The sequence below is a fragment of the Balaenoptera ricei genome, chromosome 14 (assembly GCF_028023285.1).
Source record: "Balaenoptera ricei isolate mBalRic1 chromosome 14, mBalRic1.hap2, whole genome shotgun sequence".
Taxonomy (NCBI): Eukaryota; Metazoa; Chordata; class Mammalia; order Artiodactyla; family Balaenopteridae; genus Balaenoptera; species Balaenoptera ricei.
The window spans coordinates 32,513,360-32,525,420 of NC_082652.1; the positions used below are offsets into that span (position 1 = coordinate 32,513,360).

Sequence of the window (12,061 nt, forward strand, 5' to 3'; positions counted from 1 at the left end):
GAGTAGAGTTACCGTGAGGTATCAAGTGACTGAAAAAGCGAGGAGAGGAAATAAAATGATTGCTCAGCAGGAAAAACGTGATGGTGGTGTTCCAGCCTGCCTCTCCGCCAGAGCAAGGTCATGGAACTTCAGCGTGAGCCCAAGTGGGTCTTCAGCAGCAGACACCATGAGCACGATCCTGGCACAAGTGGTGTTTGTGTGACAGCTGCATACATGGGCTCCAGCTCCAGCCTCAGTCCTGCTCTGCAGAGGAAGGTGTGTCCCACAATTTCCCACTGAGTCATGAGGTCAAGGAAGAATTCCTCTGATGTCTTTAAATAGTCTTGGCTCCAGCAAGCAAACGTGGGTGTGGTTACTGAGTGTGCCTGTGTGTGCCTGGCGGGGATAAGCAGGTCTCCGGTTGCTGCTGGAGGGGCATGTGGAGGGGACTGCAGTTGCCTCCCAGTGACACTGGTAAGATCTGTTTGCAGTGGTTCAACACAAGAGCTCATGCACTAAGGTGCTCATGGAACGATGGTGTCTGATGGTAAAGGCAGGAATTGGCTGCCTTCTTTGCTGGATGGGAAATTGATGTTGGGGTCTGTTGGATAAATCACTTGTCCTGTGAATAAGTTACATGGACCCCCCCGCCCCAGCCTTGAGCAGCTCTTCGAAGATGTAAGACGGCAGTCCCCCATACTAAAGCTGCCTAAGTCTGAACCTGAGAATGAGCCATCCACTGCCCCAGGCTTTGTTGCCCTTCCCCACATGGGGTGAAGGCAGAAGGGGGAATTAGGGTGAGATGACTGCTAGAATGGGGGTTTGACTGATTCATCCCGATCATGTTCTTTGGTTTCTGAAACCCGGGGCTCAGTCTGCTCTACGCCATCTAGTGTGTTATCTTTGCTTCAATTTCTCTTTCATGGGGATCACAACTTGCTACATTGTGGAAACCCAGGTGGGTCTGTCTCTTTCACCAGACTTTGAGCTCCTTGGTAGAAGGAGCTGAGCGTTATTCCTCTCGAGGTCCTTGCCCAGGGAAGGTGCTAATAAATATAAATTTAACTGAATTAAATTAAGGGTAGTAAGAAGTTAGATAAATCCTAGCAGCAACCCCCATTCCTGTCTTGCTATTGTTTGCTGTGTCCTGTAGACAAACGTGCCAAGAAACCCGAATGCTTGGACTTCCCCTGATCTGAAGGTACTGTAGGTTCACTGCCACTTTTTCATTCTAATTCTTGAACTGTCACCACATAGTGATGTCTCAGGGGCTCTTGGCTGCTGTGACAACAGCGAGGTTCAGTGACTCTCGTGGCAGGAGCTCTGTAATTCCTCATCCTGATTCTGCGTTTAACTGACAACTGTGTACCCTTAGAATTAAAAACAAAACAAAACCGTATTTTTACAGCTCCTTTTGTCTAAAGAGTTTTGCATGTTGCTCAACTCATTTTTAAATGTCCATATGGGAAAGCCAAGTGGCAAATATCACCCTTCTCTGAATGTGAAAAAGGTAATGACTTTTTTGGGTGGCCTGTCTTTGCCTTACCTCCTCTTTCCTGCCTTTTGGCCATTTTTTCCCCTATTATTAGCTCATCTCTGAGAAGGCAAATGTAGTAAGAGAGGAATAATGAAATTATTAAAGGATAATGTAGCCACTGGCAAGCGTCTCTAGAAAAGCTCAAGGATGTGACCACGAGTGCAAGAGGAGGATTGGGAAAGAAGGTGGACACTGAATGTTAGCTTTGGTTTGTATTTATTCTCCGAAAGCCATCACGCTGTACCCCCGTCACTCACCACCAGACGTCAGCATGAGCGCCTGGATTGTTACCCGACAGTCATTCTGGAGGCAAACTTCCTGTGGTTGTTTCCCCCCGGACTCGTGTGGAAGCTCTGGCTGATTTGGTCATTGCCGGGAGGGCAGGGCCCCAGCTTGCTCTTTGGTCCCAAGGGATGATTGATGGCGGCTGAGGTGGCAGCATGTCTTGCCATTGCTACCCAGCTGCACGTGGCCAATTCAGGGGCTGAAACCAGATGGTGTCAATGCCTCCTATATCGTACCTGGCCCACTGCACGTACTTAGCAAATATTTCACTTTTGATTGACTTTGAATCAGACCAGCTGTTCTCCCTTCCAAAGGCTGAATCCCACCGCTCCCCAGAAGAATCAGAATTATTCCTCTTTGGGGAAAACCCAAGTCCTCTTTCAATTAATGTTTAGAAGGAGATGAACATAGTATTATGCGGGTTATTAAGAACATACAGAGCTAAAAGCAAACACCTCCTTAGAAAGGGCGTTCAGTGTGATTTAGCAAAGAATAGCACAAGCATCGACCCACAGAAACAGGAAGAGGAGAAGGTTTAGACCAGGAAATTACCCGGCTGAGTCTGTCTGTGTCTCCGGCGCCCATGTCAGGTGTGTTTTTTGTCCTTCAGGTAACTAAAGAGCATCTCCAGACCCCCCTCCAGCAGCTCCGGCAGAGGTTTGGATAAAGGGTTGTGGGAAATGTGAAGCCCTTTGTCCATGGGGTTCCAAGCGATCCTGGCCAGTCTGCACAGCAGGTAGAGTTCCTCGGGGAGGGTCTGGATGTCATTGTTGTTCAAGTTCAGCAGCTCCAGCCTCGTGAGCAGGCAGAGGGAGCGGGGGAAGGCGTGGATATTGTTACTCTCGGCAATGAAGATCTGCAGGCTGGCCAGGCACTGGATGCTCTCGGCGATGTTCTCCAGGCGGTTGGAGCCCACGTGCAGGAAGTCGAGCTCCCTGAGCGAGAACACGCAGACGGGGATGTGGGCAAAGCGGTTGTGGCTGAGGTTCAGCTTGCGCAGCCGGGAGAGGTCGGCGAGGCTGGCGGGGAGCTGGGACAGGAAGTTGTGCGACAGGCTCAGGACCTCCAGGTTCCGGCAGGCGCTCAGCTCCGCCGGCAGCTCCGTCAGGCAGTTCATGTGCACAAACAGGACCTTGAGGCTCTGGAGGAGGCTGACCTCCCGGGGCAGGGTCTTCAGGCGGTTCCCGCACAAGTTCAAGACCACCAGCCGTGTCAGCTTCCCCACCTCGGGCGGGAGGACCCGGAGCTGGTTGTGGGACAGGTTGAGCTTCTGCACCTCTGACAGGCTCCACAGGAAGTCGGGAGCATCCGTCATGCCCTTGGTGACCAGGCTGAAACTGACGTGCCGCAGGCCCCGCTTCAGCAGACAGCGCGGGTCCCTCCCCGAGAGCAGAGCATCGTCCCACGGGGAGAACTTCTGCCTCCCCCGCAGGACCCCCCGCCCCGGGGGGCCCTTGTCCTTGCAGCGGGCAACAGACTGCCTGGCCCCCATTTACCTGCTTTCCTTGTGCTCCTCTGTCGCCGCAGGTGGGGCTGGGCTCCCGGCCCACTGCTGAAGCCCGGCAGGGAGCCGATCGGGTGATGGGAGCTGCGGCCGGTGGTGCTGCAGGTGGAGTAGGACTTGGGGGGAGGTCCCAGATCCCCGGCTCTCAGGGTCCCAGATGCCTGGTCCTCGGGGTCCCAGATGTCTAGCCGTGCCGCCGAGAGCCGCCCGTCTTCCAGGCTGGGTTGAAGCGGCTTCTCTGGGAGCAGCCGGACTGTAATGATACCCTTGTCCCTGAGGCTGCAGAACTGAACCTCTCGAGTCCCTCTGAACACCACGGGGCAGCTGTCACTGTCATTCTGCCTGCACTTTATTGGCCTGGTGTGTGCAAACAGGTCAAGGGGAGGCCGTGTCTGACTTTCCTGTCTCCGCTTTTCTGGGTGTCACAGCTGAGCAGGGCGATTAACCAGCCCATCTCCGAAAAGAAGCCAAGGGGAAAAATAAAGCCAGGGTGTCTGCAGGTCTCAGGCTTATCCGGACCGCGGAGCGGAGCTGGGCTGAATGTGAGTCGCAGAGTCACGTTCCCAAAGTTAAGGATCTGCAGACGTAACATGCACACCGATTCAAACCGCGGTGAGTCATGTCGTTGTGAAAAAGTAACAGAAGGAGCCCGGACACCTGGAATCCTCCAGAACAGGGTTTTACACAGTGCTGGTCAGAGGTGACTCCTTGAAGAGAGGGTGAAGGGGTCTTGACCGCACTCCCATTTTCTCCTAGAGAAGCTCTGGGGTCCTCTGTTCTGCAGAGAGCTCCTGAGTTTGGTTGGGTGCTCTGTAAATGTTTGGACAGCCCTTGACCGGCCACTTAGTAAGGAAAGCACGGTGCCTATTGTCCTGGAAAGTAGTCTGAAGAGGCCTCCCTGGGTACACACCTCTCTGCATCTCTCTCTCTCCATCTCTCTCACTGAACAAGTTAACTTATACCCTAGGTAGGTAGAGTCAGTTGTTGGTGTCATGGGCTGAACTGTGCCCCCACTCCCAAATTTCCAACGATGAAATCCTAACTTCCAGTAACTCAGAATGTGACCGTGTTTGGAGACAAGGCCACATGAGGACACAGGAAGAAGACGGCCGTCTGCAAGCCAAGGAGAGAAGCCTCAGAAGCAACCTACCTGCCAACACCTTCTCTTAGATTTGTAGCCTCCAGAATTGTGGAAAATAAATTTCTGCTGTTTAAGCTCCGCCCCCCACCCTGCCTGGCCAAGTCTATGGAGCTTTGTGTGACGGCCCTGGCAAACTCACCCAGCTGGGGCACAGGCGGACACATCTGCCTAGGTGAAAAAACCCTAAAAATAAGTTGTGGTTAAGGAGAGAAGAGATATCGAGGTTGATGGCCCAGGTTCTGAGAAAAGGGCGTATGGGCTTTGCGAGGGCTGGCTTGGCCCGCAGGCCTGCAGCTTTTGCTGGCACGGCCCTGGCATAGCAGTTGGGCCTCCTGGACAGCAGTGCTGGTCCTGTGACTGTGGTCATCACCAAGCCAGGACCTTGAGCTGGGCTCTGGCTGGGTGCCGCCCTGGGGAAGCTTCAGGCCCATCCACTGTGGCGGAGCAGCAGGAGGTGTAAGACAATGCCAGGCCATTTCTGCCCCACTTGGCATTTGAGAGCGCTCTGACCCCTTTCAACTGAGTAAGCCCCAGGCACTCCTGGACAAAGGTGGACACTCTAGACTTTTTTTATGGTATATTTGAGTATACCATAGGTATTAATTGGGGACGGTGGTGGGGGAGTAACGTGACTAAATTTGTGCCCTAGGTTTTTGGAGCAGATCACACCTTATATATGTAAATTTCATGTGACAATAGAATTCTGCTGCTTGCATGAGCCTGAGAAATTATGCTAGAATATCTGAAATGTGGGGGCCAGCAGGAGCTGGGATGGTTTGAGAAAGAGTCATGGCTTTCTTCTTTGTGACAATTCTCTCTCTTTCCCCTTAATACATTCTTTCCAGTAAATACTTTTTGAGCACTTATCAATAGCCAATATTGATCGAATATTTACTATGTGAAATGCACTGCACTAGGCACTTTACATAGAAGATGAATATTAAAATGGTCTCCATTTTAATATGAGGAAAAGGAAGCCAGAGAGAGGTCAAGTTACTAATGCAAGATCAAGTCACTCGCCCAAGTTCAAGTATCTACTCAATGGCAGGACCAGAATTCAAACCCAGTTAGTCTGACTCAACAGCCCTGGCTGGAACCATAAGAAAACTCTGGACTTAAACATATACAGAGCTGGAATAACTGTGGCTAGGATATGGTTTTCTGTTTTCAAGTTTCTATGGAGTAGGTCTGGAGAGAACATAGGTAAAGAAATGACTATGTAACCACATAATAGAAATAACTACATAATTAGGCATTAACCCTACTTTCTCTCCCCCAACACAACTAGGAGAAGCCAAAGTTAAAATACCATTCCTGAAGACTTTGGCATAATGGATTTAATCCCCTCCCCAAAATAGTTCAGTTCTTTAGCGAGATTCTCATATATCAAATGGACGAGTTGTGTGGATAGCTGACTGTTTCTTCTAAGTTTTTGAAACATGGATGATGCCTCTTATTAACCATGGTGATCCAGTCCGAGCTCCAGTCAGAGCAGGTTCACGGAGGGGATGGTCATAGTCTCTGGGTTGTGTCCTCGTCTATGATGTGGGCCGTTTGTGAGCGGTGATTTCCCGGAGCCCCTTCCTACCCTGCGAGTCAAGATTCTCACTACAAGTGAGACCATTGTAGGGAAATGCAAGTCAGACTTAACGCTTTCTGGTGAAAGCAGGCAAAACCCAAGGCAGCTTTTATTTTCCTCGCATTAAGTTTGGTCCCTGGGGAATAAACAGTAACAGGAAATGCTGTGGGGCTTTGGGACTTACTATTAAGCCTACACATCCAATTTTTGCCAAAAGAGACTCTTTGAGGCTGAGTGGATTTCAGTTTGGCATAAGCCTCAGAGGGCTGCATTGTTGACAGGTTTTTGAAATTCCAGGGCATGTAAGTAATTTGACTGTCTTTAAAACCTAAAGAAGTTATAGAATTATAGAAACATATTTAATAAGCCTACCATGTTAACTACATTGTTATATATTCCAAGTGATTCTTGTTCAACATATGAAAATCAACATTTCTTATTTCTTTAACCCTAAGTAAAATACAACTGAAACGAGGAGAGTATAAAATAGTAGGTTATGAAAACATCCAGAGCTTCTCCTGAATTTACACTAATGGAACATCCACTGAAAATCTCTTTATTGTCACTATGGCTTTTCAGCTTATGTCTACAGATCATGTCTGTTAATTTTGGAAGAAAGAAATGTGCCCGTTTCAACTGTTTGTTAAAATAACCATTTCATTGACTTAAAGTTTTTAAAATAGAAAGTATAGAAAAGTATGGAGACAATCCAGTTAATGTTTTGCATATGTAAATTTCGAGCTTTTTCCTATACATATCTACTTCAATGTATTTTCTTGTACCAAAAAAAATTTCTTTTCATCTGTTTTAGCCCAGGTTTCCTCAATAGCATAGCTGGAGGCAGGAGCTCTGGGGCTAAGTTGGCCACATCTTTGCAGCAAGCCCTGCCTGTTGCTAGGTTTCACAGACATCTGCACGGTGGCTGGACCACCATGTCTCAGAACAGTCCCTGCTCAAGCATCTGTAAAATGCATGTAACGGTGAAACCCAAAGTACATAACAAAATGCCTTAATTCATGGTTATTAATGGTATATTGAAGGTTCATGGTGACCTCAGTAAATGACAGTTGCCCCATGAATGGCAGCTATTATACACATAGACCACCCGTCTTCCCCCCACAGACACCCCTAGATTCATTCACTGAACATCCCCACACGTTTGACGCTTATTTTTCCTTGTTCATGAACTTCACACTCTCGTCAAGGGCAATCAGACCTGTGTCTATGAAGCGTCTCTCACTGATCTTTCACTCACCTTCTGTTTACCGAGTATTTACTTAGTGCCAGGAGCTGTTTTAGACACAGTTATACAGTCTACCTGATATTCAGAAGACTCGTGAGGTAGATATTGTTAACCTTAGGTTAAATATGAGGAAGCTGAGAGTCAGTGGGGTTAACTGACATATAACTAGTTAGTATCAGAGTTCAATCAGCACCTGGTCTTCTGATCTAAATCCTGTTCTCTTTCTACCATGTGACTAGCCAGCATCCCTCTGCACAGCTTTTCTTCTTAGTAAAGTGGCTTATTACTACTCTGATTAGAGCAGGCCCCCGCCTGCCAGCTCAGAGCCACTGCAGTGAGAGACAGCCCGGCCTGGTGGTCAATGTCGTGAGCCGTGGTTGCCAGGGCTGAGCATCTTGGGTTGTCATCCTAGATTTATTACTGAAAGGCCATGTGAACCGGGGGAAGGTACTTAGCTTGTACGTATTTCCATTTCTTCATATGTCGAGTGGAGATAATCACAGTATTTTATAAGGGTGCTGTGAGAATTAAATGGCTTAATACACATAAAATGCATAGGACCCATCTCCATAGGTAGCCCATGAATGGATACTAGACAGAGCACAGGAAAGACGGCCGATTCCACGGCTGCCCCGGGGCTCGAGTGACAGGAACTTCATCCGTGCAGGGCGAGCCTCGTCCTTTCCTCTCCTGGACCTTCCTCTTAGCCAAGCTGTGCTGACAATCAGCTCTTTCCAGGGCACAGCATGCTCTCCTGGTGAGCAGGGGGGTCCTGGGGTAGATCCAAGCGCAACTGCTTTCCCTCAAAGTCCGGCTCCTCTTCCAAACTCACTTATCCACAGGTTTGTTCAGTCTCAGTCTGTTCCTTCAGCTCAGTTAGATTTCAGGCTCCTTATCTCCCCAGATCCCTGAAACAATTCTGAGGACACAGTAGGTGCTCAATAAATGCTCACTGAAACGAACAAACATCTGGGTGCTGATGGAAATCTGATGTGAGAAAAAAAAACAACAGAGAAGGCACCTGACTTTCTTGTTTGTTTGTGTGTTGTTTTTATTGATTGATTGATGTATAGTTGATGTACAATACTATGTAAGTTACAGGTGTATGACATAGTGATTCATAATTTTAAAATGTTATACTCCATTTATAGTTGTTATAAAATACTGGCTATATTCCCCATGTTGTACAATATATCCCTGTAGCTTATTTTATTTTATTTTTACTTTTTAAAAAATTTTATTTATTTAATTTTTAAAATTTATTTTTGGCTGTGTTGGGTCTTCGTTCGTTGCTGTGCGCGGGCTTTCTCTAGCTGTGGCGAGCAGGGGATACTCTTCGTTGCATTGTGCAGGCTTCTCATTGCAGTGGCTTCTATTGTTGCAGAGCACAGGCTCTAGGCGCACGGGCTCAGTAGTTGTGGCTTGCGGGCTCAGTAGTTGTGGCTCGCCGGCTCTAGAGCGCAGGCTCAGTAGTTGTGGCTCACGGGCTTAGTTGCTCCACAGCATGTGGGATCTTCCCAGACCAGGGATTGAACCTGTGTCCCCTGCATTGGCAGGCAGATTCTTAACCACTGCACCACCAGGGAAGCCCTGTAGCTTATTTTATATGTAAGAGTTTGTACCTCTTACTCCCCTCCCCCTACACTGCCCCTCCCCCCTTCCCTCTCCCCACGGGTAACCACAGTTTGTTCTCTGTATCTGTGAGTCTGTTTCTTTTTTGTTATACTCCCTAGTTTGTTGTAATTTTTTAAATTCCGCATAGAAATGATATCATCCAGTATTTGTCTTTCTGTCTGACTTATTTCAATTAGCATAATGCCCTCCAAGGCCATCCATGTTGCTGCAAATGGTAAACTTTCGTTCTTTTTTATGGCTGAGTAGTATTATCCCGTTTGCCTTTAATAGCTTCTCTGTTACTATATTCTGACATTTGTCTGTTTAATGCACCCCTCCATTTACCCGCGTCCTGTGTGCATGGGCTCATCACATAATCCAGAATTGTTTTTATTGGCCTATAATTGACATATAACATTATATTACTTTCAGGTGTACCACATGATTCAACATCTGTACATATTGTGACGTGATCACCATACTGAGTCTCGTTAACACCCATCACCACACATAGTTACAGAATTTTGTTTTCTTGTGGTGAGAACTTATAAGATCTACTTTTTAGCAACTTTCAAACATGCAACACGACGTTAACTCTAGTCACCAGGGTGTACATTTTATCCCTAGGACATTTATTTCATCACTGGAGGTTTGTACCTTTTGACCCCCTCCACCCATGTCGCCCACCCTCACCTCTGGCAACCACCACTCTGTTCTCTGTATCTATGAGCTCAGTTTTTTGTGTTTTGCTTTTTCAGAATCCCCGATCTAACCGCCATGGCAGCAGCTCCTCGAGCAAAGCTTTGTCCCACAAGCCAAGTCTAGTCCATCTCTCAGAGGAGGCCTCGGCGGTGCCGTCTCAGGAAGGTCCTGGTCCCACCTTCCTGCGAGCCGCAGGGCATCGGGCAGCTGAGGTGCGGCCCCTCTACGTCCCCATCTGTAGATGGTGATTATGCTTCCTCCTCACTGGCCTGTAGTGAGGATGGATGGGATGATACTAGCAAAGCGAGTAGCAGGGCACCTCGTGCTACCCTCCCAGAGCCCTCTGTGGTCCATCCACTCCCCCCCTCCCCCCCTCCCCCCACACCCTGGGCCACGGCACAACCGCAGTCTTACGTCCCACCCTTCCCCCCGGACACACCCACACCTGACTAAGGAATTGTTCCAGATAAAAGAAGCCAAAAGAGAAACGACAACTAAATGCAATGAGTGATGCTTGATTGGATCTTGAACCAGAAAAAAATTAATTTTCTCATTTTATTTTAAGGACATTAGTGAGATAATTCTGAAATTTGAATAAGGCCTGTAGATTAGATCGTAGTGTTGCATCAATGCCAATTTTATGCTTTGAAAATCATTTCATGGTTATATAGGAGAATGTCATTTTTAAAAAAGAAATACACACTGAAGTATTTAGGAGCAAAGAAGCATAATGTCTACAACTTACTCTCAAATGGTTAGGAAAATGTGCACATAAGTGTATTTTTTAAATATAATATATATATAAAACCGAATAATAAAGCCAAAGAAGTAAAATATTATCATTGGGGGATTATGGGCTAAGAATATGTAGGAATTGTTTGTACCATTTTGAAACTTGTCTCTGTCCAAAATTATTTCAAATTAAAGTGTTTAAATTTTTTTTAAGTAATGGAACATGAAACAAAAATGGTAAAGATGAACAATTAAATAAGTTGCAATTACTCTCTCAGTGTGAAGTAAATTGTAAGAATCATTCAATAGTGGGTTGGCAAGAAGACAAGAAATTGAAGTTTTAAATGGTAGTGGACATTTTTTAATACATAAAATGAACAGAAGAACTGAGGAATTTACCCAAGATGTGCTTAAGCGATAGGAAAGGGAAAGCATAGTTAAAGGCAGCAGTTGGAGAAAATAAAAACATTTCACTTTTGTGCCCGAGCTCAGACTGTTCAATGCACGAGTCTTGCTCTTATGACCTTATATGGACTCTCGCGAGAATCCTGAAAGCAGAGGGGCTGCAGAAAAAAGAGGAGATTGAAACTATTTCTTCACTAGGAGAGGGCGGTGTGCTAGGGGGGAGATGCTGCTCTCAGGAGTCCGGATGCTGGGATTCAAGTTCAGCCCCCGCTTTGCTATCAGCTGTGTAGCTCTGAGACCATCACTCAAGGGCACCAAATCTCAGTTCAACTATCTATAAATCCAGAGGCGGTAAACCAGAGACCGTGGAGTCCTCCCCACTTTAGGAGCTAGGTTTTTGTTAAGCATTTTGTATGTTCATTGTTGATGTTTAGACCTTTCAACTGTTTTGAATTATGAGATTAGAATCAGCAGGGGAAGAACACAGACTTCAGTTTGATGACCTACTTGAGAGAGTCTTTGGTGTCTACTGGTTAAAAATAATTTACTTGGCTCCAAAAAGATAGTTGTGAAACTTTTTGGCAGGATGTTATACGGAAGGACTTGACTGTGGTTAGGCTATTTCAAATGAAGCTTGTTGAAGGTGCTGAAGACAAAATCTTTCTTGAATATTCTTGTAGGAAAAGAGGCTGCTTCTGTGTCAACTTGATTCTGAGTACAGATGTGCTCCTACAATGACTTTCAAAGAAGCTAACCTTCCCAAATCCCTCCAGCTCTTATTCTCAGTAGTCATCAAACCCTACGTCCTTTTCATATTTACTCCATGCACTTTCTCTATTTTGTTCTTTCCCTCCTGCTCCCTCCCCACGCCCTGCTTTTCTCCATTTATTTTCTATTCCATTTAGTTTCACTGTCTATTCTACTCTTTGGAAAAACGCCCAGGGCTCAATCTCTTACAGACTTTCAGTAAACAGAAGAGTTTTATTGTGACATCGGGGCTAGTCTAGCTAGTTGATAGAACTGCTGAATCTGTTAGACCTGTAAAATGTCATTCTTGGGATTATGTTCAGCCTTGTAATTAGTTAATAAAAACCATTACACTGTCAGAAGTCTATTCGGCCCTGCGATGACATCTTCAGTTTCCCACCTGCCCTTCCCATCACCGCCTCCTCCTTCTGGCTGCTGCTCAGGTCAGGGTCCACATCCTGGTGCCGCTGCCCTAGCAGATGCCAAAGTGTCTGATACTCAGCAGTGATGCTGGATGGAATAAGAGACAGAGGACTAGAAACGCTAGGTATGTAGTATAGTAAATACACACAGGCAGATCGGAAAGGGAAGAA

The 12,061-nt window shown here is 46.8% G+C and overlaps 1 protein-coding gene across 1 annotated transcript; it reads right to left on the bottom strand.

The window, feature by feature from the left end:
* Positions 1-1,752: 1,752 nt before the first annotated feature.
* LRRC30 (leucine rich repeat containing 30) lies at positions 1,753-3,572 on the bottom strand. The gene has a single exon (XM_059894430.1). It carries the CDS (start codon positions 3,291-3,293, stop codon positions 2,388-2,390), a length of 906 nt encoding a protein of 301 aa, XP_059750413.1. The 5' UTR covers positions 3,294-3,572; the 3' UTR covers positions 1,753-2,387.
* Positions 3,573-12,061: the final 8,489 nt, after the last annotated feature.